Source organism: Neofelis nebulosa, chromosome 8, assembly GCF_028018385.1.
Source record: "Neofelis nebulosa isolate mNeoNeb1 chromosome 8, mNeoNeb1.pri, whole genome shotgun sequence".
Taxonomy (NCBI): Eukaryota; Metazoa; Chordata; class Mammalia; order Carnivora; family Felidae; genus Neofelis; species Neofelis nebulosa.
In genome coordinates this window covers 45,922,274-45,948,864 of record NC_080789.1, presented here as the reverse complement: position 1 = coordinate 45,948,864, position 26,591 = coordinate 45,922,274, and the positions used below count along the sequence as shown (strand labels likewise).

General features: G+C 43.3%; 1 protein-coding gene across 1 annotated transcript in view; it reads left to right on the top strand.

Moving 5' to 3' along the window:
- Positions 1-26,591, top strand: part of TPH2 (tryptophan hydroxylase 2) — a 107,420-nt gene that overhangs the window by 14,270 nt on the left and 66,559 nt on the right. The window contains exons 6-7 of the mRNA XM_058742023.1: positions 18,945-19,141; positions 24,503-24,638. Of these exons, the coding sequence (XP_058598006.1) occupies positions 18,945-19,141; positions 24,503-24,638 (333 nt within the window). The remainder of the gene's footprint in view (positions 1-18,944; positions 19,142-24,502; positions 24,639-26,591) is intronic.

The following is a 26,591-nucleotide window of genomic DNA, read 5'->3' as shown; positions in this document are numbered from 1 at the left end:
CAGGTGGTTGCCATCTTCTTGCTGAGTTTCACCTGCTCATCTAGGGAGTGGTTCTCTAGGAAGTCACAGAGCTGGGGGTCTGTGTTGGCAGAACCTGGGCATGAGATCCAGAGGGCCTGTTTCAGGTTCTTCTCCAGAACCATGGCAGCTTCCATGGCACCCAGGGTTTAACCCACTCACCCTGGGATGGCTTCTGTGTGTCCTGGAAGAGGGCCAGCCTGCTGTGTTGTTTTGCCTCTTGAAGAGGTGCTGGGCATCCTCGTGCTTCTCCTTGGCCAACTTGGGGAAGAAGTGCTCTGTGCCTTTCAGAGCCACATGAGCATGGTGGAAATAGAAGCCCAGAGAGAGGTAGGTGCAGGAGGCCAGCAGATGCATGCCGACCAGGCTGTTGATGGTGGCCTCCACCTCGGTGGAATAATTCTGACCAAATTGGGAGCTCAGCATTGGTGGGCGATAAACAGGCTATGCTCAAAAGATGGTGTTGGCTGGTTCCAGAGGCAGAGGGTGGCTGAGAAGATGATTCCAAAGGTTATGTATGAATGGAAAAGAGGTTGGAGGGTGGTGGGAGCCTGGGTCTGCTCCATTCAAACGCTGTTGCAACAGGACACAGACTTGCAAGACCCGCAGCTGGAAATGGTGGAGATTTTACACAGAGAAGGCTCTGGATGGAGCTGAAACATTCCAAGATCTGACCCCTGTTTGCAGGGCTAGGGGGTGCTTAGTTTCAAGGGCCCTGATGTTCAAGAGGCTGAGGTTGGCAGGAAACCACCAGTTCATCATTATACAGGGAGAAACTACTCTCATATGACTCACAAAACTCCCTGTTGTCATGACTCCAGAGAGGCTAAATGCTAACCTGAATGTTATTTGGTGGATATAGAGTCAAACCAAACGGTGTTTAAGAGAGTCTGGAATCCAGGGGCATTATAACCCTCTCCCGGGACAGTGCTGAGTCCAGATTGACTACCTCTAACAACAAAGAGATTAAAAACAACAAAATGATTAGAGCACTGGAGCCAGACAGTCTGGGGTTCAAGTCCTGACTCCACTGCTTCCTGGCTGGGTAATCAACCTCACTGTGCCTGTTTCATCATCTAGAAAGTGAGTCTCCAAATACGACCCATCTCCCAGGGTTGTAGTAAGGATTACTGAAGAGAAGGCACATGTTGTGTTTAGCACAGGCCCTGGCACACGATTTGTGATCGTGTCACTTATTATTATTACGTCTTCCCCCTTCCCTTTTGTCACAGTCTGTCTTCAGTTTCCAGTTGAACTATTATTGTTTAGCTCTTTAGCTATGTTAATACCATGCTGCCACCTTAACAAATACTGTAGCTCAAATGTCGCAAGAAGTAATCCTTAGATGAAAACGACTTCAGTTCCTCATTTAAAGACTGTTGCCTATACCAAAGCTTTCTGGGCAGAGCGACATCCTTCTTTAGGGAAAGATTTCATAGAAAGCAATCATAGTCCCATTTGTGTGTGTGGGAAGCTGCCACAATACAGATACAGATCGTCAGTTGCCTTGGTGCTTCTTGTAAGTTGCCAGAGTGAGGAAGATGCCTATCAGGAGAGGTTAGATCTGGAAAGCACAAACCCAGGACCTGTGGAAAGTAGAGAGAAAAGAATCATTCCTTAATGCCTTTTATGTCATTGCTGCTGTGGCTTCTCTGAATATGAGTTTGAGGATAGCTAAGGGCTAGCTATTTGTGTGTGTGTGTGTGTGTGTGTGTGTGTTTATATATGTGTGTATGTGCGAGCGTGCACACAAACCCATGGAGTGCTGGGGCTCAAGCTCGGGTTATGGTGCGTGTGGGTGTGGGGCACAGGTGGTAACGAATCCCAGGTGGGCCTGGCCCATTGTCTCCAGTTTGCCATGAAGTAAGTTAGGTTTCCTTTCAGTTTACAAAAAATAAAGATGCAATTTCTAATTGAAATAGGCATTTTTCTAGTGCTGATGGCTTTCTGAGAGCAAAGGAAAAAGATGTCAACACAATAATAACTTAAAATAAGCTCCTTAGAGTGGCTTCTGGCAGCATGCTACAATCTGATTTTCCAATCCGAAGCTTGGAACCTCCGGTCTGAGAAGCAGATTAGTTAAAATTGACGTGGTCCTGAAAAATCCAGCATGAGATGTCCCAGCAAATTAGTCCGGTGATAAAATTAGGGGCCGTTCTGACAGGTGGAGAGCAATTCAATTCCCCTTAATAATTAGCTAAGGCTTTCTGGACCCTGAGCAGGCAAATATATGGTGAGAGATACAGACAGAGATGGAGTACCGATGGTTGGGGTTGTTGTAGGGATTGGCACGATGTAGTGTGAGGTGCTGAGGGTTTAGGGAGGGAAGAGAACTGAAATGCAGAATAATAGATATTGAAACCATGGCCAAGAAGCCCTCTGGGGGATTCGTGTTGAATACTGTATTTTTTGTGATAGTCTTGAAAGGATAAAGCAGGGGGAAAGAATCAACACAAGCAGAGAAAATGAAAAAATTCCAGTCTATGATGAAAAAACAGCAGGCTCAAAGTGTGCATTACCATGAACCCGAAAGAGGAGAGGGAGCAGGGAAGGTGTCGGCACGCTGAGAACCGTCGATGGGTGCCACTCAGGCGAGTCTCTGATTGACAGCGCTGCTGAGAAACATGATTGATTACCCAGAGGTCCACCACTGCCTGCAGACATGCCTGAGCCGTGTGGCCACGAGTGTCGGGAAGGCCTAATTGCCTCACCAATAATAGCAGAGGAAAACATTCATTAGTGCAAATACTTCTCCATAGAAGACCTGAGAATGAACGCCCTGGATTGAGAGGGCACTGTTTCTAAAATCCTGTGTGAGAGAATGCGAATCACCCCCTGTTCTCCCCAACCCAAATAGAAGAAATTCCTGGATAAACAGAAAAAGAAGTACCCCTCGATGAGATGGTGCGATGTGCGTGCAGACTGTTCAGAGAAAATGGAAGTGCGTGGGGGGCAGATGGCATGTGGAGGAAGAGAAAATTATGACTGTGATATGGTAGCTGTTAGGTTTGTCCGAAACTATCCAGCTTTCTGTCATTGGCACCTTCATATTTTAACCTTGGCATTAGCTTTGCTGCATTTCTGTAGCTTTCACAATTGCTAGATTATTGGGGAAGAAGAATCAACAATACATTTTTTTTCAATTGACTAGAAATAAAAGCATTTTTCTTTGAGGGCTATTATAACGATTATTCCTCAACAGTATGCATGCATATTTAATTATATTTTTGGTGTGTGGGGGGTGGGAGTTATGTCAATCCATCTTACTCTCTTGGAAAGAGGCCCCGAGCTCTGACTTTAATTATGCCACTCTTGTTTGCTTAAATTGATTTTGAATATTATTGTGATTGTGTTTTGTTATGGATGTACTTTCTTCTGGTTGAAATTAAGGGAGTACATGAACCTTCCGTCCTTCTCAAGGGGCTACGTCCTCTTTTATTTATTATTTATTTATTTTTAGTCCATGGAATCTGAAATGTAAATAGGTAAATGCAATGTCAGAGGGTGAGGTAAACAAGGGAGATTCAAAATGGTCAGAATTTGCTTCAAGCTGGAAAATTCCCTGACCTGCCAAGAAAACTCATTTGACTTCAAATGAAGTCAGGGAACCACTTCAGTCCATCTCGCAGCCTTAGTTTTCTCCTCTGTGAGTTGGGGATAATAATATCTCTTCTGCCTTTCTCCTGGGAGTATTTTGAGGATTCAGTGAAATCAATGGAACATTGCCATACAGTGTACTTTATTCTTATCTCTCTCAAAACAATAATCAAAGAGTCTACACCAAAAGCCTGGGGTTTACTCAGACTCCTGGCCCACTTGGAGGGCCTTGGTTGCTTTCTCTGGTTTTTCTTTCAACGTGGGAGGCAGTGTGTGGTGTACTTAAGAGTGCAGAAGCCTGGGGTGAATTCCGGCTTTAAACACTTGCCAGCTGAGTGACTCCTACAAATGATTTGTCTTTTATGCCTCAGTTTCCATATCTGGGATACAGGGGGTAACTCTACTACTGCTTTTTAGGGTTGTTAAAAGGACTAAGTGAGCTAATATATTAACAGTACTTAGAACACCGTATAGGAAATGCTACATAAGTGCTTGCTAATATTAGTCTAATTTTTCTCACTTCAACTGGTCTCTCCTTTTTGTCTACCTGCATGTTCCAAATCTTTGTATTACCTTTTGGTTAGTACCCTTCTCCATTCCCCTTGGCCAAGACTCTCTTTAGGCCCTGAAATTGTCTGATTTTTTTACACTGTATGGGTTATTTATTGCCGTATAACAAATGACCCCCAAATTGAGCAGCTTAAAACAACAATTTACTATCTCACAAAATTTTTGAGGGCCAGGAATTAGAGGGGGCTTAGCTGGGTGGTTGTGGATCAGGGCCTCTCATGAAGCTGGAGTCAAAGTATTGACCAGGGAAAGCTTAGGGCTGGAAGATCTATTTCCAATATGGTCATGCACATGGCTGTTGGCTGGATGCCAAAGTTTCTTACAACATGGGTCCCTCTGCTAGGCTGCCAAGTGTCCTCAAGATAGGGCAGCTGGCTTCCCCCAAATCAAGTGGCCCAAAGGAAAGCAAGGTAGAATCTACCATGCCTTTTGTGACGTAGCCTCAGAAGGGACATACCATCACTCCTGATATATTCTCTTGTTTTCATTGCCCAACCCTGCCACCCTATGGGAGGGGACACATGGGATAGAGGCCAGGAGTCAGGCTTCACTGGAGGCGAAGGAGGTTGGCTGCCATATACCGAGGTTGTGTTCAATTTTATTTCTTCAAGACCCTCTCGAACAGCTCCGCCACACTGGGTCTAGTGTACTGTCTGTAGAAGTCCTCCTCATGAGAGCACAGGTGTGGCAGCACATGTGGAAGAACGGATAGACTTTGGAGCTAGAGGGAGCTGGGTTTGAACTCCTGCTCCACCAAATACGCTCGGGGGCCATGAGCGCTGACCTAGTCTCTCTGCGTCTCGGTGCTCTTACCTTAAAACGGGCACGATATTTACCCACCTTGTTGGTTGGGGGGATTACCAGTGATTACAGGGCCCAGGTGCTGGCTGGTGTAAGCTGGGGTTGCATCTATAGTAGATGTGATTATTATTATCATGTGTTAAGTAGCTGGTGTTCCTCGAATCTGTGTAATCATTCGTTAAGCTCATTTAAAATGAATAAAGGACCTTAAGGAGTGAATAAATCAGGGAATTTCAGGCACCATGGTGGGCTGGGTTAAAGAAGCTTTTCAAAAATATATGTGTGTATGTGTATGTGTGTGTGTGTGTGTGTGTGTACACTTTTCAGTTTCATGTAACTCCTGCATGCAGCTCGCTTCTTCAGTTGAAACATTGGCCCTCTCTCCAAGGCCTTCCCAGGCCAGTGAGTTTCAGCTAAGATTAGAGGGTGCGGGTTGCATCTGGACTGTGTTGGCTCAATCCCTGAATGGCTGATGGTGGTAGGAGTGTTCACTGTAGATACCACTCAGTTGGCATATTCGGGTAGTTTTTGCTTCTTTCAGTAAAATTCCTGCCATGTGCTGGACACTGCGCTCAACACTTTGCTTATGTTTGCTCATTTAACCTCACAAAAAAACCTTTGGGATAGGTGCCATTATTGTGCTCATTTTGAAGATGAGAAGACTGAGGTTCAGAGACCTTAACAAATCTGCTAAAGGTGACACAGCTGATCATGTTACTTGCATAAAAGCACCAGCCGTGGATGCTTTAACTTCCCTGAAATTGAGCAATCAGTTGAAGAGTAGGAAGAAAAAAGCGAATATTGTAGGCCTGGGTTTGTTTCCCGGATGACCAGAATAGATTCTGAATAAGGTTGCTTACAGGACTCTCAAGTGTACTTCTCTCTCTCTTTTTTTAAATTTTTAAAAATGTTTTATTTTATTAAAAAAAATTTTTTTAACGTTTATTTATTTTTGAGACAGAGAGAGACAGAGCATGAACGGGGGAGGGTCAGAGAGAGGGAGACACAGAATCTGAAACAGGCTCCAGGCTCTGAGCCGTCAGCACAGAGCCTGATGCAGGGCTTGAACTCACGAACCATGAGGTCATGACCTGAGCCGAAGTCGGACGCTTAACCGACTGAGCCACCCAGGTGCCCCAAAATGTTTTATTTTATATTTGAGAGACAGAGACAGCATGAGCAGGGGAGGGGCATAGAGAGGGAGACACAGAATCTGAAACAGGCTCCAGGCTCTAAGCTGTCAGCACAGAGCCCGATGAGGGGCTCGAACTCACAAACTGAGATCATGACCTGAGCTAAGGTCGGAAACTCAACCAACTGAGCCACCCAGGCCCCCCTCAAGTGTACTTCTCTTAAAGACACTCTCCATCGTTGCTCAAGAAGCCATGTCTGGGGGCGCCTGGGTGGCTCAGTCGGTTAAGCGTCCGACTTCAACTCAGGTCACGATCTCACGGTCCGTGAGTTCAAGCCCTGCGTCGGGCTCTGGGCTGACGGCTCGGAGCCCGGAGCCTACTTCCGATTCTGTGTCTCCTTCTCTCTCTCTGCCCCTCCCCCGTTCATGCTCTGTCTCTCTCTGTCTCAAAAATAAATAAACGCTAAAAAAAAAATAAAAAAATAAAACTTGAAAAAAAAAAAAAGAAGCCATGTCTGTAGCACTGCCATGTGACATAGGTGATATCATACACAGGTCGAAAATAGCAGTCACAGAACTAAGACTTGGCATTTTAAAAAGTCATTCTCTTTACAGAATTCTCAGCATATTTGAAATGCACAGTTCTTGTATGTGTTCGGTTCACTTAAGGCTTTATGGAGCCAGGACTTAAACCAGCCAGTCTGACTTCAAGGCTAAGCCATGTCACAGGGTGCCTGGAACATGTACCTGGCCCTGGCGAGGTAGAGCCATGTCCCAAACTGTGTAGCAATTTCGCCCGGCCTGCCAGGTCCTGTGTTCTTCCTGTCCTGCCTGAGGCCTGCCCCTTGTGGGATAGATGATGGAGGGAAATAAACACAGCTGCGCTGAAGCTTGAAAAACAACTGCCAGGGATTTGTCCCTCTCTGGCTTTTTCTAGTCGCCAAACTATTTATTTCTTGATTTTTTGATTTAACAGAATTGCACCCTTTGTGATTCGTTTGCTGTGAGCATAAGTACACAGCTACACAGAGACTCTAAAACAAAACAGCCCCAAATGGGGACTGGCATATTTGAAAAGTGCAATCACCAGCCCAGCAGGCACATTCAATTTGGGGGAGCTTGCGAATATTCTACTCTGCTCCATCAGAGAGAGAGAGAGAGTCCTCTCATTCAGCATGGACTGGCGATGATTCTAACCTCCTCTTCTCACCAAAGCAGAGGAGGGCTATTTTGCCATCCTCCTCTTCCCCCACCCACAGCCCCAGATACCACATGTCAACACAACTTTCTGGGACTGAAATGCCAAGCCCTCGAAGATGTTGAATAGATACATAGTATGGAATGGATGTGACTTCCAAGCCAGCATCTCACTTGTTGGGAGGTCTTCTCTGTTTCCTCTTGCGCTACATGACTCTGCAGGAGTCCCCTAGGTTTGCAAAGAAAAGGAAGGAGGGGGACAGATCAGAGACACAGGCAGGCTCCAGACCTCCAGTAGAACTGTTTGGCAGATACTGGTAGAGCCGATGCCACCCTGCGCTTACCTCCCGCGCCCACGACTGTCCACACGGGGGTTTCCCGACCTCAGGAACCTGTGGCGACTTAGCTTTTGTTTGAGCTGGAGGATTACCGATGCTGTGTCTTTCCTAGGAGGCATTTGCAATTATTGCAACTTGCAGAAGTATAACTGGGGTGGCTCCACTTCTCCACCTTCCTAGAAATTTCAGGTGACCCTAGCATTTCTCATTTCATGGGAGAAAAGTCATGATTTATGGATCCTGCTTGGTTTCAGAATGTAGCTAAAAGGAATACATTACTAACAGGAGTTATGAGTGCCACACTACCTATTTTTAGATAGGTGAATCTTAATTGGAAACATCACAAATAGAAGGTGGAGGAAGAATGAAAGGGAAAAGTTCTGCTTTCTTAACAGGGAAGAAAACTTAACGGTGGGGGGCGGCAAGTTTTTATCCTTAGTTCTATTTTCCTCATCAGTTTTGCTGGCAGATGGTCACCTTGATGAATTGTGGGCTTTGTTGTGATGTGGGCCCAAGCTTTAATTTTTTTTCCCTTCTCTGCCTTTTTAGGAGACGCACCTTAGAAGGCAAATATGTTTTCTCCCCTACTGAGCTAATTGTATCCCATTCCATTATCCTCCATTGATTTGCTTTCCCAGGTTTTGAATGAAACTGAGATATATGTGGCTGTTTGGGTACTTTGTGACTCCTGCATAAACACCAGTTGTTGATGCTTTAATTTCTCTGAAATGGAGCGGTAAATTGAAAAGTAGAACAAAACCAAATATTTGTTGTGCTGGGGTCATTTCCCAGATGACTGCAATGGTTTCTGAGGAAGGTCACATTAGGATTTTCAAGAGTGCTTCTTCTGGAGAATCTAAATATCTTTCTCTGCTCAGGAGGCCATGCTTCTTTTTCTTTTTCTTTTTTTTCTATTTAGCAACTTCCATCTGACATAGATGATATTATACACAGGTTGAAAACAAGAGCAGAAGAATTAAATGATTGGGTTTTTAAAAAGTTATTCTCTCTACAGAAGTCTCGGCGTATTTGAAATGCATAGTTCTTGGAAGTATTTAAAAGATGTCAGGCTTTATGGAAGAATCATTTTCATGCCAAATGTTTCTCTCTACCTGAAGTTCAGCTCAATGGCTGAAAGGAAGGGAGCCTGAGAATTGAAAGAAAGACAAAAGGGGAAATTGATTTGGAAAAGGTTTCTCCTTTTCAATTTTTGGGCTTGGCGGGTTTTTTAGATGTGCATGAATGCCTCAGTAGGATGTTGTCTGATTATAACATGGCTCCCACAGCTGGGGAAAACATTAGCACAGTATGGCCTGGTGTCACTGACAAGGACAGGAGTTGCACCAAATTCTAACTTCTTTCACAGGGAATGAGATATGAGTATTTTACTTTAAAATGATTTCCAGGAACATGAAGGATTAAAATTATTTTCCATGAGTCCTGTCTGAGAGGTGTATGGATTTATACAGAAGAGTGTTGTTTTGTCTTCAGACCTATTCCCAACCCTGCAGGGAAGTGATGAGATTTTATTCATTCCTTTTTGCCTGGAGAAAGGGATCCAACTGTACTGAGTACCTGTTAGGTGCTAGGCATTGGCCCAGGTGCTTTCCAGATGACATCATGTGATCTTCTCAGCATTGTATGGTTATCTTATTTCCCTCAGTTTCAAATGAGGAAACAGAAGCCAACTTCCATGCTTCCTACACATTAGGTACTTAGTACCTTGCACTGAGGTGTGTTGGTGAAGTGTGGGGTCCCTAGGGCTAGCCTTCTATAATCTGAATCCCTGCTGGGCCACTTACTGGCTGTTTGATCTTGGAGAGATGACTATGTCTGTAAGCTTCAGTTTCCTCAACCATAAAATAGGGATACTAACAGCCATTTAATTACTTGAGAAGGTGAGCATTATATGACATTATCCATGTGATATGCTATTATGTTCCTGTTATTGTTACAGTTAAATGAATGGATGGATGCTATTATCAGTTTCCTTAGGGCCATGAACTGTAGGGTAACCATATTCACTCATCCACCGCTAAAAGACATCAAGGCCCAGTAATTAGCAATGTTTGGTCCCTGTTGGTCATGATGCAAGATGTATGGGATTACATTTGGAGTCCTTGGAGACCCTGGGCTGGGTCTCTTCATTCCAGTGTGCCCTGAGATTTTGGCTGCTATTGAATTGCAGCTCTTTTCTGGATTGTATTCTCTGAGTTCCACTTCCTTCTGTATGTTGAACAGGCACGCATCGATGGATGTTAGACCCATTGTTGTTGCTCTTTGTATTTAATATCATGATAGTTTTGGTGGAAGAAAATCACTCCTCTAGAATGTGAAGAGGGCTTTCTGCAAGGCGAGAAAATGGTGGGAAGCCCTATCCTGGGGTGCATAGGACACATAAAAACAAATAATTTCCAGGAGTTAAATTTTCACTCTCCCTGAGGCTCCCTAGGTGTAATAGTTTATTTTCATTATGCTCTTGTAAAGGCAGCACCAATATTAACAATGTGAACAAAACAAACTAACGTTTTTGTTTGCCACCATCTGAAAGTTCCTTAGGGCCCATAGACTCATTTGCGAGAATTCATGTGCGCAAAACTCATTTGCAAAAGCAAATAAAATATGTGATCACAAATGCTCTTTACCTGACTGGCCTAGGGGACTAGCTGAAAATGAGTTTGTGCCTTTACGTTTACTCTATTGTGTAGCGTAGCCATCTCGGGCTGCCCGTCTCCTTACCAAATGAACTCTCATCAAGCCACTTTATTTATGTCAGACAACTCGAATGGCTTGAAATCCTGATATAACACAGATGGTTGTTATGTCACTGTACTGATTTGTGACTTTCCTTTTAGAAAAATAGCATTCAATCATCATGCTCTGTGTCTTTGAAAATATCTTTGAAAGTTCATTCCTTAAGATGTCCAGCAAAGGAAACATCCCTGTGTTCAGCTAAGTTTGGCTTTTATGTCCCCTTGGGTTTGTAGATGTTGCTTTGTTTCCTGATGAAAATTTAGGCTACAAGTAGGATAGGTGACAATGCCTGGGAAGCCGGAGTTAAGAAAATTAGAAAAAAGAAACCCTTACATATAAGGTATGTAGTACATAGGGATAATTGGAAGCTACCAGAAAACGTACTAAAATATCAAGGTCTTTGGACTTACTTTTTTGATAGCAATTACAATATGAGGCAGGGAGGTGCCTGGGTGGCTCAGTTGGTTAAGCGTCCGACTCTTCATTTCAGCTCAGGTTATGATCTCACGGTTCGTGAGATGGAGTCCGTGTGGGGCTCTGCGCTGACAGTGTAGATGGAGTAAGACAAATACATATCTGCCAGACTTTGTGGTACATACCTATAATTTTTCTCAACCCTTAAATTTGTGGTTTGCTTTAGTCTGATTGATTGATTTACTTATTCAACAAATAACATTTGTTGAACACCTGTATATTCCAGGCTCTTCTCTGGGTGACAGGGATGCAAAAATGAACGAAGCAAACAAAAATCCCTGCCTTCAAGGAGCGTATATTGTAATGGGGGAGTAGACTTAGTCGAGTATTATATTTGGATACGTTACTTCCCCCACCCCATCCCCCTGGTATTGCTGACAGTATTTCATCATAAAGTTATTGAGTGTCCTTTATGGTCTGAATTCTGAAGTGTAATTTTATCAAATGCAGGAGCCTTAGACGTTTTTCCCTTGGCTTTTGGAAATCAGAAAAAATGGCATTTGCTTTTTGGTTAAATTTTAATGGAATCCATCCACTTCTTAGGATTTTGTTTGTTCTGGTTTGTGGCAACATTTTTTCCAGTCCCGGAAGCATAAGCCATCTTCCTGTTGAACAATTGTGGACCTTTACAACTCTAGTCTGGGGACACCTGGTTGCAGGTGCTGCTGTTTCATGAAGGTGGTACCAACTGGCACAGAACTGGATGACATTATGGTCACCAGTTACACCAGAATCAGAAGTGACTGACTCACACCTCAGTTGTATGAAGTGTAACATTCTTGGTAACAATTGATAGTAAATTTTGTGAATGATGAATATTTCTTTTAAAAAAATTCCATTGGATCAAGATAAAGATTAGTCTTATAAGTTAGAATAATGTCAGTCTTACTCTTCTACGTTCTTCTATGTTTTCTTGGATGGGAAGGAAAGAGGATGGATTACAGAAGCTCCCTGAAAGTTATGCAGAATTCAGGGTATGTGGCACATTGCTTGTTGAGGAGGGCAGCATGTGGGTGCATCATAAGTCAAGAAGGAGCAGAGACAGAGACTTCCTGCCTTTATGTTTCCATACTCTTCCTCCAAAGGCCTGGTTCAAACCCTTAGCGGAGCTGCTAATTGCTAATGAGTTGCAAAGTTGATGGATTTTTACATTTCATCTCTTCTCATTTCCCTTCTGCAAACCCCCAGGTGGAAGTGTCAATCAAGAGAACTGCCTAAGGTGAGGAAGGGAGAAAAGATGAGGCAGAGAGGAGAGGGATAGTCTATTCCAGGCAGATAAACAGCTGTTGAATAAGTGAGGCATCTCCTGGCCCGAGGAGCATGTAATGAAAGCAAATAGAAAATGAGTTCATTCCTGTTTCTATCAGATTCCCCCGTCCCTTTAACCAATTCTCTGTTTACCTTCTGCTCTGCTTGGTTCTTGCCACCGAGGAGATCCAACTGTTTTCAAAGAGCACAATCTGCCTTGTGTTTCAGCCAATGTTGCCATCTTGATGTAAATACTATCAGTTGCAGCCTGTTACATCTTCCTCCCCTGAATAAGGGAATTGCTTCCGGACTCTGGAATTCCTCTAAAGATAACATAAGCAAAGAGAGTGCATCTCACATTTGGAATCCCACCAGCAAGGACTCCAGGAGGCAGCCAGGGTGTACCGCTGGAATCAAGTATTTTCCAATCCCACATTAAAAAAAAATGTATAAGAAAAATGTCTTGTGGTTGGACCTGCTGGAGCAGAAGATCAAAGAAATAGTTACATAAAACAAAAGGCATTGTTGCCTTATTCATCTGGCTATTGAAAGAACTCCCATAATTTCAGCCTCCCGGCGGTACGTGTATGTCCCTGGCTTTCAGTAGCAAAAATGTATTTGCTAAACAACTTTAACAAGCTCGGGACTTGCCTACAATGACTATAAATGTACCTGTCCCCAGTTATGTTTGTCTCTGTACTTTCCACTTTCTTCTCTCTGTGGGGACAAGGCAGGTTTTTCAGAATCATCCCCACTTTTAGGAAGCATGGCATTTAAACTTATAGGCAGAAAGATGCCTCCCACAGCCTTCAATATTCACAAAGGAGGTTCCTAGTCATCTCTGAGTAACATATTGCACCAGGGTTTTCTTTTTTCCCATCATCAAGCCTCAAATCTACGGTGACCACTGTAGTCCTTTCCCTGGTATTGTCTTCACCGAGCACTGGTTCCCTATTGTGTTTATAAAGCCTTAATTTACCATCTTTCGTAAGGGAACGGAATCGGCAGTGAATAGAAGCTACTGAAAGTTGGGTCTATTTTTCTCCAGTAATTTAGGAATCTGTGAATAATCATTTTGGCAGTTATTGAGAATTGTGGAATCCCAACTAATTCCATATACATGGAGGAGACTCCCTAAAGATCTAATTATAATATTTACATGTCATTAGTTTGTTGAGAAGTCTCATCTTGTTGGGGTTTATACCAACGGTAAAATGTTTTTATTTTCCCCACTCACTGCTTTCAACTGTGTTGTGTTGAATTCTACTTTCCTGCTGGGAAGCAAGTTCCTTAGCAACATCTAATTTGCTGTCATTTTCAATTATTAGTACAGTCTCATTTGGGTATTTAAAGCCTAGTCCCATTCATTTAAAAAAAGATTAATCTCAAACTTGATTCAAAGTGTATCCTCCTTCCCCCTCTGTTATTTGGAGTGAATGTGTCTGTGTGTAAATGTGCGTATGCTGGTTCTGAGACACCTTTTCTTCTCTCTTCAAAGACTTCGTTCCTCTAGAGTTAGAAGCTAAAAGGAGGGAGGGAGGTGGCTGAGAACTTTTTACAGGATTGTTAGAACAAGGATTACCCGGGTCTAGACAGATCCTTTCTGCTGGGGTGGTCTCTGTTGATATGGTCTCTGCAGAGCGTGATGTATAGTTTCTTGGGGTTGCACCCTTCCCCCGACCTCCATCCTTACAGACATGCGCCCTGCATCCCCTTGGCCTTGTCAGTGGCCACACCACCAACCCCTTCTCCAGGTTGTGTGCACCAGAGCTTGGAAATGAACCCCTCACAAAGCAGGAGTGTTGGGAGCCACTTCTGCCTCCTGAGGACTGAGCAGAATTAGAGGGGCTGAGGCCTCTGCATTTTCCTCCCAGGCACATCACATTGGATTCCACCAAAATCTCTAGATTTTGCTGGGCATCTGGCTCCACGTTCCTGTGAACTTCCAATTTCAGAGGACACATGTCAAAGGGCCCCTCTTCTTTCCCATAGAGCACTCTACTCCTAGCTTCCAGATACCCTCCTGTCCTCTGCTGCTCCACTGGTGGCCACACCAGAGTGGGGGGTCCCATGGTCCTGCTGCTCTGCCAGGGTCCAGCTGGGAAACGAGATGCCAGGTCCCACTTCTTGTGGGAGGTCCCTCTAAATGTTTGACATGTATGCGCACAGCCTACCCTCCTCACTTGGGTAAGGGGAAAGAACCTGCCTTTTCCTCAAAGGCTGGCCTTCCCCACAATCCTGCACATCTCTTATATCCTGTTAGACTGGTGGGTGAGGTTTGGGGGTGAAGTGGGAAGGATGGTATAAGATAACTTTTTTTTTTTAAGATTTTATTTTGAAGTAATCTCTACACTTAACGTGGGGCTCGAACTCACAGCCCCGAGATCAAGAGTTGCGTGTTCTATCCAGCCAGCCAGGCAGCCAGGCAGCCAGGCACCCCTGAGAGAACTTTTTTAGAAGTAGGACCATTTCTGCTGCCTTTTAATAAGCCCTGCAAGGGGCTGGCCAGCTCCAGCTGCTAGGGGCTTTCTCTAGAATGTGAAGTACTTAAGTGACTTTAGTTTTGGGCCAGAGCAGAGATTAAGGATGCTGAAATATTACATATACATTAGAATGTGTACCCACAGATAGATATGAAATGATTATGGGTATATAACATAGGCCCTAAAAAGGGCCTCCTGTCATCCTTTTCATATATAATTCACACACAAAAATACATTAATCCATGACAAGGGCAAAGAAGGGCAAGGCATTCTGTTTTCCCCATGACTACAGTTTTAATTTTTCCAAATGTCAAATTTCAAAGTTTTAAAAACATATATGCTTTCCTAGTGCTCTAAGCAGTATCTCCAGTCATACTGAAAGGGTTAAATAAGTGAATAAATACGTACATACTTTACGTGATCTATAAAAAAATGAAGGACCATTATTAATATGATTGTATAGTAGCTTTTCTATATATAAATATACATACCTATAAGTCTTATTTCAGTTTGGTACATGAAAACAAATTGGTGTCTGGAATACATTTTTTATTTCATTGGTATATACCAATTAATTAAGACTACAGACAATCTTGAGCCAGACTGACTGGGTTTTAAGCCTGGCTCCATGATTTTAGGACAAATAGCCTAATCTCTCTGAGCCTCAATTTCCTCATCTGTAAATGGGGATAATAATAGTGTCTACCACACAGAGTTGTTGTAAGACTCAAGTGGACTAATTAATAAAAAAATCACTTAACCTTAAAAAAGTGTCTGGCCCATAGTGAGCCCTCAAGGATGGGGTTTAATTATATACTCTTACTAACTACAGAGAAAAATAGGAAATTTCTTGTTTTTGCTTGGATATTGGTATTTTGAATATTAATGATAGAAATTAAATGGATCAAATTAGGATTTGCTTTGTGATGCTGTTGGCTTTTATTTATTTATTTATTTATTTATTTAACGTTTATTTTATTTTTGAGACAGAGAGAGACAGAGCATGAACGGGGGAGGGGCAGAGAGAGCGGGAGACACAGAATCGGAAGCAGGCTCCGGGCTCTGAGCCATCAGCCCAGAGCCCGACACAGGGCTCGAACCCACGGACCGTGAGATTGTGACCTGAGCTGAAGTCGGACGCCCAACCAACTGAGCCACCCAGGCGCCCCTAAACATTTACCTAGAGGGGCATCTGGGTGGCTCAGCCAGTGAAGCATCCGACTTCAGCTCAGGTCATGATCTCATGGTCTGTGAGTTCAAGCGCCATGCTAGACTCTGTGCTGACAGCTCAGAGCCTAGACCCTGCTTCAGATTCTGTGTCTCCCTCTCTCTCTCCCCCTCCCCCGCTCACACTCTGTCTCTATCAAAAATGAATAAACGTCAGAAATTTTTTTAAACATTTACCTAGTTACCTGGGGGGGGGGGGGTAGGGACTACAATGGAATGAGCTGTCTCAATACGATCAGGGTCAGCCTTACCTGCCATTGGGGTAGCAGCCATACAGGCAGCCGAGAACTCAGGGAGTAGGCTAATTAGCCATCCAGGCAGGACAGACAGGGGACACAAATGAAAATGTACAAGACTCTCCATATACCCAAGACTGACCCTGGAGATTCGTTACTCAGTAACAGATCTGTAAAACTCTTTGTTCCCATTCTCCCTCACACTTGCTTTCCTTCTGCTGTTTGCTGTGGGCTACATTCAGCTCCCCTTTGAAAGGTTTGCAGATTAGTATCGAAGGGAAAAGTTTGACCTAACGATTCTTTTCAAATGGCGTCTCAATATTTCATTTATTGTTTCAGCCTCATCGCTCTCCTAACTTCTGATTGTGCACAGCTCTTATTGGTTTTATTGGCTTACCTGACTCAAATAGATTTCGTTGAATTTTCTGGAACCAGAGGCAGACCATTTGTATATTTATTTCATCACATCCTTTCTCTTTTTACCTTTCCATTTCAAGCTTTCATTCTAAACTTATCATAGATGCTAAGTCTTAGCAGTCTTGATCTTCTCCGCAAATATTTGCCAGGTTGTAATTTTTTATTTGTTATCAACAGCCAAATTTAAACAAGGCTAATCTTGTTCTAATTTGGTTTGCATAAGCCCCAGTCTTGGTACTTAGAGAAAGCAAATGCTAATTTCTTGTTCTTTCTTACGTGTGTTTTCCCTCATGTACTGCAGTTAATATTTTTTTAAATAAAAATTATTTGGGGCAGTAGGAACCACATTTGGACCTAACATTTAAACAGAAAGCATTTTGGCAGGAATGCACTGAAGTATACAGAATGGTTGCTGGATCTGTTTGTTAGCCTGATCTTGTAATTGTCTCCTTCCCTTTTTTTGCTTCCTCAGGGGGTACTCCTGGTGGTCCCAGCTTGTTGAAGGCGCCCTGCAGCTGCTGCAACCCTGAGTGGCAATTCGCTGCCTGGTTGGGTTCCTGTGGTGGCTGCCTGCTGCAGGCTGGGTTATGTAGATGGCAGCGGTAGAATTCCTAGTTTGATGTGTATGTATTTGGACTTCCATATGTTGTGTGCATATATGTGCTGACTGCAGGACCAGAACTTCTGACTGAGTAGCCAAGGTGGGCAGTGGGAGGGGGGGCGGGGAGGGAGGGGTGCTGCAGGTGGCTGTTGAGTATGTCATGAGAGGTTTTCTCAAACCCTAATTCACGTTTAAAATAGGTATCTTAATCAGAGGCTAAATTTGGATTCTGGTCTGTCAAACAGTAGCTTTGTAAAGGCACATTTCCATACTCCCCTCCTTCTACTGGTCCCAGGCTGCCTCAGGAGCTCTGTTTCCTGCTCATGGCTACTGGCTACTGTTAGAACAGCAATTCCCCCTTACCCTTCTGTCCGGGAACTCACAAATCCTCCCTGGGACAAGGCTTAGCCTCCTCCAGGAAGCTCTCAGTGCCCGTTCCAGTCCTGAGTCACCTCTTGATATTCTAATCCAGGCATCAGCACTACTGCTTGTAGGTCAACTCCAGCCAGCTGTCTGGTCTTGTAATGAAAGTTTGATTAGGATTCAACTATGTTCATTTGTTTACATATTGTCTCTGGCTGTCTTTGAGATACAATGGCAGACTTGAACAGTTCTGACAGACACTGTATGGCACACAAGTTTAAAATATTTATTTCATATGGGGCGCCTGGGTGACTTAGTTGAGCATCTGACTTAGGCTCAGGTCATGATCTCATAGATCATGCGTTCAAGACACACATCAGGCTCTGGGCAGACAGCTCAGAGACAGGAACTTACTTTGAATTTGGTGTCTCCCTCTCTTTCTGCCTCTCCCCTGCTCATGCTCTGGCTGTTTGTCTCTTTCTCTTTCTCTCAAAAATAAATAATAACCATTAAAAAATATTTACTTTGTGGACTTTTGCAGAAGAAGTTTGCTGACCCCCTCTACTAAAGTGAGAAAGCTTAACGTATGAACCTACCAACATGATGTGTAATGAATGGCCCTCTTGGGAAGTTTGTAAAACTCTCACTTTAGAATTTAGTATAGTTTTTTTTTTTTTAAGATTTTATTTTTAAGGAATCTCCACACCCAGTGTAGGGTTCAAAATTACAACCCCAAGACCAAGAGTCACATGCTCTACTGACTGAGCCAGCCAGACACCCCAAGAATTCAGTATAGTTTGTTTGTTTGTTTGTTTGTTTTTTAGCATTTCCCAGACGTTTTATTCACTAAACAAAACAATCTCAAAATTACACTCAGAGATTAGGGTGACTTTCCCACAAGGGAAAGAGAACCCACAGGCAATTTCATTTTCTAGAGAAAACATCCTTTATTGCCACTGTTAGGTGATTGCAGAAAAGGCTTCCAGAGCACAGCTTTGTACCTAAATCAGTTTCTCCCAACGCAGAACTCTTACTAGTTATTGATCTCAGTGTAAGAACATATATCCTATCCAGTTTCCATAAGGATGTGTGAAGATATAACTTAATCAAATCATTTATATAGAAGTCCAAATACACAGATTTAGAAGGTTAGAATTTACTTAAAAAAATAATTCTTGGGGCATTTGGGTAGCTCCATCGGTTAGGTGTCTGACTTTGGCTCAGGTCATGATCTTACAGCTCGTGAGTTCAAGCCCTGCATCGGGCTCTATGCTGACAGCTCAGAGCCTGGAGCCTGCTTCGGATTCTGTGTCTCCCTCTCTCTCTGCCCCTCCCCTACTCATGCTCTATCTCTGTTTCTCAAAAATAAATAAATGTTAAAAAAATCAATAAATAAAATTAAAAAAAAATAATGGTAGGTATGAAGTGAGAAGACATTTAACTCAGTTACAGAGCTAGATTCATTCTTCGGTCTTCTCTCTTGCCCAGTGGCCAGCCCATTCCCAGGGTGGAGTACACGGAGGAAGAAACAAAAACATGGGGCGTTGTGTTCCGAGAGCTCTCCAAACTGTATCCCACTCATGCTTGCCGGGAGTATTTGAAAAACTTCCCTCTGCTGACTAAACACTGTGGCTACCGGGAGGACAATGTGCCTCAACTTGAAGATGTGTCCGTGTTTCTGAAAGGTAAGATTTCACACAGGCTGTCTCTTCTCTTCCCAGCCAACATCCTTGTTTGTCCACCAAGGACACACATTGCAGCAATGGCCCTTTTTACAAAAAAGGACAAACTCCCTTTGATTTAAAAAGGAGAGCACGGAAGCAGTGATACCTGGGACCACCTGCGGAAAGCAGAGCAGGGACCATGGGCAGGGAGAGGGACTCAGCTGTTCATACCACTCAGGGGCCCGGTGGGCTCTCTCATGGTTGGCTGTTTATGTGGTAAACCCCAAAGGATGTTTGCAAGTTCAGCTTTGAGATTTTCTGATCCAGGAACTACTCTGTGGGGCTACCTAGGGATAGATCGGCCTCAAAGGTGACATTTTATTTGCTTTGTTAAAAATTATGTACTGCATGAAGAAATATCATGGGTGATCTTGAACACTAGTGACTTTCCTTTGGGGGAAACCAGTCAATTAATCAAAGCAATTTTTGTATGAATAAATTATGTGCCAGGGACCATAGTCATGGCAGATATGGGAAAGAACAAGATGAGGTACAGTGATACCTCAAGTTCATGTCCTCTGCGTGGTCACTCTCCTCCCTGGCCCTCCTGGGACAGCAACTGGGAGAGCTTCTGGGCGTGGCCAATGGGGGTGGGGTTTCATGTGGCTGCACTCTCTCCTCTGAGCTTCACTGGGGTTGAGTCTCTGGGTTCTCTGTTCTTTCCTCTCCCCCTGTTTCCATCGTAGCAGTGGTAAAAGCAGAAGCCTTGTTGCCCTCCTCCTCTCCTGGGACTCACTTCCTTGCCTGCCTACCCTTTCTATCGGTGATACTTTATTATTTTTTAAATTTTTTTAATGTTTATTTATTTTTGAGAGAGAGAGAGACAGAGTGAGAGGCAGAGGGGCAGAGAGAGTAGGAGTCACAGAATCCGAAGCAGGCTCCAGGCTCTGAGCTGTCAGCACATAGCCTGACGTGGGGCTTGAACTCACGGAGTGTGAGATCATAACATGAGCTGAAGTTGGACGCTTAACCGACTAAGCCAACCAGGCGTCCCTATCGGTGATACTTTATTCTCTAGACTCACTAGGCCCACTTCTAAGGACCCCTCCCCTGACTTCCTACCCACCCTCCCAGCTGTGTAAATGTTCTTGGTTACTCGTTTCCTATCGCTGCTGTAACATGTCACCACAGATATAGTGACTGCATTACCTCACAGTGATGGAGGTGAGAAGTCTAAAATCAAGGTCTTGGCAGGGCTGCATTCTTTCTGGAGGCTTCTATTTCCTTGCCTTTTCAGCTTCTCGAGTCCACCTGCATTCCTTGGCCCCTGGCCTTTTCCTTACACCGTTCCAACTTCTTGCTTCCTTTGTCACATCTCCTTCTCTAACTCTGTCCTTCTTGTAAGGACCCTTGTAATTAGATCAGACCCACCTGAGTCATCCAGGATAATCTCCCCATCTGAAAATTCTTAACCTAATCACCCCTGCAAAGTCCATTTTGCCGCATATTCGCAGGTTCAGAACATTAGGGCATGTGGACATCTTTGGAGGGCTATTATTTAGTTTACCGCAGTCTCCAGGTATTGCCACGTCTAGCTTTGGCACCATCATGAACCTGCTCTTTTCTTTCCATCCCACTGCCACCACCCAAATTGAGGTCCCTATTTTACAGACTTGATGTCTGTATCTTCTCCCCTCTACCCTCTTGTCCACTGCTTCCAGATGAAGCTTCCTAAGGCATTACTTCCTTCCTGGCATCTCTGCTCAGAAGCTATCAGTGGCTCCCCTTTGATGTTACTGGGGCTGGATTTTTTTTTCTGTGAAGGCCCAGATAGTAAATATTTTAGTTTTTGTTGGCCAAGAGGCAAAATTGAGGCCATTATGTAGGTACTTCGATAACCTTTTAAATGTGACCATTAAAAAAAATGTAAAAATTATTCTTAGCTCATGGGGTATAGAAAAACAAGCTGGATTTGGACTATAGGCCATGCTGTGCTGATCTCTGGTGTATATAATCAAGTTCTGAATGGCTCAGCCTCAATTCAAGGCCCCCGACCCAGCTTGCCAAGATTGTCTCCTGTGACAACCATGCTGCACACACCCTCTGTTCTACCTGTGGGCTCTCCATACCCTTGCTCACGTTCTGTCTCTTGCTAGAAAACTCATTCCTCCTCTACCTATCAAATTCTACCTATTCTTCAAGACTCAGAGCAAGTCCTGCCACCTCTATGAATCCTGAGCATAACAGTCACCATGACCTTTCCCTCTCAGATTTCTTTGTAGATCATGTGTGTATCGGGAGAGAGACAGACATGGTCTGAGAGCAGGTACCCTGAGAACCACACCTAGTGCAATGGGAGAGCCCCATGTGTGAACACCACGCATCATATTGGTACTAAGACAAAGAGACTGAGAACCACTAATCTGTATCACTTAATTAGTGCCTAATTACATAATGTCTTAGGCTGTTGTTTAACTGGATTATATTCTCCCTAACGGCCTTGCCTCTGGCATGTCCCTCTTTGTTTCCCACAGAGTTATGTGCGTATTATAGATTTACCATGGGCTTGATTGCTCATATACGGGAATTGCTTTTTACCATGTTGTTTCTCAGACTCCAGTAATTAGAATACCATCCCATAATTTTTGCCACATCTGTCTCCCAACTTAATATTTTGATGAGAGGCGGTGTGGCATAGCACAGAATCTGGCTGCAGAATTCCTGGGCTGAGTTCTTGGCTGGGTAACCTCAATGAGGTATCCTAACCTCTCTGTGCCTCAGTTTCTTCTCTGGAAATGGAGATCACAATTTTAATCTACCTCGCAAGGTGGCTGGGAAAGGAAATAACCACTATACCTAGAAGCCCTATAGTTATTTCCTGATATACGTTAAGCACAGCAGAGTCTTAGTTATTATTGCTCTTGTTCTTGCTGTTATTTTCACAACCCTTACCAACCCAACACTGGGAGCTCAGTCTGCACCATTCATTGGCACCTAGCAAGCATAATGTAAATGTATGTGGTATTTGTCTGTTGACTGACTCACTTTTAAATACCTAATTTATTTAAAATTATTTTTTTAATTAATTAATTAATTTTCAATATATGAAATTTATTGTCAAATTGGTTTCCATACAACACCCAGTGCTCATCCCAAAAGGTGCCCTCCTCAGTACCCATCACCCACCCTCCCCTCCCTCCCACCCCCCATCAACCCTCAGTTTGTTCTCAGTTTTTAAGAGTCTCTTATGCTTTGGTTCTCTCCCACTCTAACCTCTTTTTTTTTTTTTTTCCTTCCCCTCCCCCATGGGTTTCTGTTAAGCTTCTCAGGATCCACATAAGAGTGAAAACATATGGTATCTGTCTTTCTCTGTATGGCTTATTTCACTTAGCATCACACTCTCCAGTTCCATCCACGTTGCTACAAAAGGCCATATTTCATTCTTTCTCATTGCCACGTAGTATTCCATTGTGTATATAAACCACAATTTCTTTATCCATTCATTAGTCGATGGACATTTAGGCTCTTTCCATAATTTGGCTATTGTTGAGAGTGCTGCTATAAACATTGGGGTACAAGTGCCCCTATGCATCAGTACTCCTGTATCCCTTGGATAAATTCCTAGCAGTGCTATTGCTGGGTCATAGGGTAGGTCTATTTTTAATTTTCTGAGCAACCTCCACACTGCTTTCCAGAGCGGCTGCACCAATTTGCATTCCCACCAACAGTGCAAGAGGGTTCCCGTTTCTCCACATCCTCTCCAGCATCTATAGTCTCCTGATTTGTTCATTTTGGCCACTCTGACTGGCGTGAGGTGATATCTGAGTGTGGTTTTGATTTGTATTTCCCTGATAAGGAGCGACGTTGAACATCTTTTCATGTGCCTGTTGGCCATCCGGATGTCTTCTTTAGAGAAGTGTCTATTCATGTTTTCTGCCCATTTCTTCACTGGGTTATTTTTAATGTTTATTTTAGAGAGAGACAGAGACAGAATGCGAGTGGGTTGGGCAGAGAGAGAGGGAGGCACAGAATCCAAAGCAGGCTCCAGGCTCTGAGCTGTCAGCACAGGGCCTGACGCGGGCCTCAAACTCACGAGCTGTGAGATCATGACCTGAGCCGAAGTCGGATGCTCAACTGACTGAGCCACCCAGGCGCCCCCATAAATACCTAATTTATTTAAAAAGGAAACTTTATAAGCAATGATATCCACAAATTCAAAGTTCTTGATGATATGTTAGTCACATATTTTTAAAAATTATATAAAAATAAGATATATAACTATTCAAAAAAAGACCAATCCTCTGTGCACCCCCACACAGGTCCTACATGTGGGATACACCGGTTTCATTGCATAGAAAAGAAGAAAAAGAAGAAAATAGACTTAAGTTTTTGATATTCTCTAGGGAAAAATCCAAAGGAAAAGCTTTTGGAGTGAACATATTATTGTTAGAATTATGGGTCTGAGGAGGCCTGAGAACAGGAATATTTTCATGTAGATACCAGAAATCCCAGGATGAACTTGTTTTATAAGCTTAATTGGTTCTTGCCTTTTAAAACCATTCTAGCCATTCTGAGACGCTCTCCTAATGAGATGAGGTTTTCAGAATGGGAGGCTTTACAAAGCTGGTGTCAGAGATAAGAGTAGTTCTCCCGTTGTAAATTTCCTGGGCCTTCATGAAAAGCAAGCATTAGGTAGTGCTTAAACTGAGAACACTGATGACCCACGGCCTAATTGAGTTAGCAGGATAGGGCAGTTTCATAGATTGCATTGTATTCCACTTATTTTGTTTCCTCTTACCATAGACCAATAGACATGTAGAGCTTTAGTGTATCTCTTCAAATTACAGAAATTAATATGATTGTTTTCATAATATCGTAGAAAACAGCAATGTGGAATGAAGGAGTTAGGTGGTATTGATGATAGAAAGCTGAAGTGTGAACTGATTCCACAAGGCTAGCGAAGGGGGTGAATTTACCGTGTGTTAACTGAACACATACAGGCAGAATGGATCCCCACCTGGGGGCGTGTGTCTTTTAGAAACATACCAGGTAATACGTGGTAAGCATCACTTGTCCTGTGAATTTGAGCTTTCTTATCCTAATTTAGCTTCTGAATTTAAATCTTTCAAAATTTTTTCACTTTTTCCCTCCATTTTAATAAATGCCTTGTTCCCCTGGAAACCATCATTTGGGAGTATATTTTAGTAATCAGAAACCACAAACATGATAGCTGTTAACCGTATACGTCATTCAGTTGTCAAGAGTTTTAAGACCTTGATTACTTTGTTTCTAGAACCTCCTTATAAATAATAGGACACCCTGCTTGGGCCCTCAAACCTTGTCAAATTAATACTTAGTTGGTTCTTTCTGTTGCCATTTTAGAAAGATCAGGCTTCACGGTGAGGCCGGTGGCTGGATACCTGAGTCCACGAGACTTTCTGGCAGGACTGGCCTACAGAGTGTTCCATTGCACTCAGTACGTCCGGCATGGCTCGGACCCCCTCTACACCCCAGAACCGTGAGTACCCACATTGGATGCCTAGGCTGAAGACCACCACACTGTCAAGTGGTCAGTGCTCACTGTACTTGGAAGTGGCTTAGGCCCTCTTTGATCTCCGAAGTAATCGTGTCGGTCTAGCCAGCGAGGCAAGCGATCGTTCAAAGAACCAAATTCCTCAGCTGGGTATGTGGGATCTCCGTATCCTCACTTAGGTTTGTCTCTTTAAGGTTATCCCAACACTGAGGCTTTGGCTTTGGCCCAGCTGTTGGTGATATTGCTCCTTAAAACATGTGTAATTTTTATAAAGCCACGGTCCCTATAGACCATTAGGATGATGTTGCATTTAAAGGAGCAGGGCTCAAAATGCCAATAATAAGGATAATCCCAACACGCCAGGTGCTACTCTCATCAACTCATTTACTCTTCACAGCAATCCCATGATGTAGATGATTATCTCCATTTTTACCGAGGGGAAGATGCAGGCACAAAGGGATAAGTCAGTGTTAACACAGCTGGGACTCACGTGTCTCTTCCCATGAGGAGGCTCTTCCATGTTAAGGAAATTCATGCACATACACCATGACAATTCTCATGACTGATTCCTTCTCCTTCAGTGTTTCACATCACCCCCAAAACTCAGAACTTTTTACTATGCTCTTCCTGCTGTCTTAGTTTCTTGAACACTCCTCCAGTCCTGCCTACCACCTCTAGATTTACATGGGGTTAATGATTCTTCTTTGACTCTGTCAGCTTTCTTTGAGAGAATCCACCTTTGGGGCTTTTATTCTCTCTCAGACAATGGGTGGCCAAGGGTTGGGTAAGCTGTGAACTCTCATGTGTTCATAATTTGGCCTTATCACACATGGATTGTAGTCTCCCAGTGTGAAACACTGGCCTATTTTCTTTTTTTTTCTTTAATTTTTAAATGTTTATTTATTTTTAAGAGAGAGAGACAGAGACAGAATGCGAGCACAGCACGGGCAGAGAGAAAGGGAGACACAGAATCTGAAGCAGGCTCCAGACTAAGCTGTCAACACAGAGCCTGATGTGGGGCTTGGACCCATGAGCTGTGAGATCATGACCTGAGCTGAAGTTGAAAGCTTATCCAACTGAGCCATCCAGGTGCCCCCAACAGTGGCACATTTTCTTTCTTTCTTTCTTTTTTCTTTTTTTTTTAAATTTTATTATTTATTTTTAAAAATTTATATCCAAATTAGTTAGCATATAGTGAAACAATGATTTCAGGAGTACATTCCTTAATGCCCCTTACTCATTTAGCCCATCCCCCCTCCCACAACCCCTCCAGCAACCCTCAGTTTGTTCTCCATATTTATGAATCTCTTCTGTTTTGTCCCCCTCCCTGTTTTTATATTATTTTTGTTTCCCTTCCCTTATGTTCATCTGTTTTTTCTCTTAAAGCCCTCATATGAGTGAAATCATATGATTTTTGTCTTTCTCTAATTTCACGTAGCATAATACCCTCCAGTTCCATCCATGTAGTTGCAAATGGCAAGATTTCATTCTTTTTGATTGCTGAGTAATACTCCATTGTATATATATACCACATCTTCTTTATCCATTCATCCATCGATGGACATTTGGGCTCTTTCCATACTTTGGCTATTGTTGATAGTGCTGCTATAAACATGGGGGGTGCATGTGTCTCTTTGAAACAGCACACCTGTATCCCGTGGATAAATTTCTAGTAGTGCAATTGCTGGGTTGTAGGGTAGTTTTATTTTTATTTTTTTTGAGGAACCTCCATACTGTTTCCAGAGTGGCTGCACCAGCTTGCATTGCCACCAACAATGCAAAAGAGATCCTCTTTCTCCACATCCTCACCAAATCTGTTGTTGCCTGAGTTGTTAATGTTAGCCATTCTGACTGGTGTGAGGTGGTATCTCATTGTGGTTTTGATTTGTATTTCCCTGATGATGAGGGATGTTGAACATTTTTTCATGTGTTGATTGG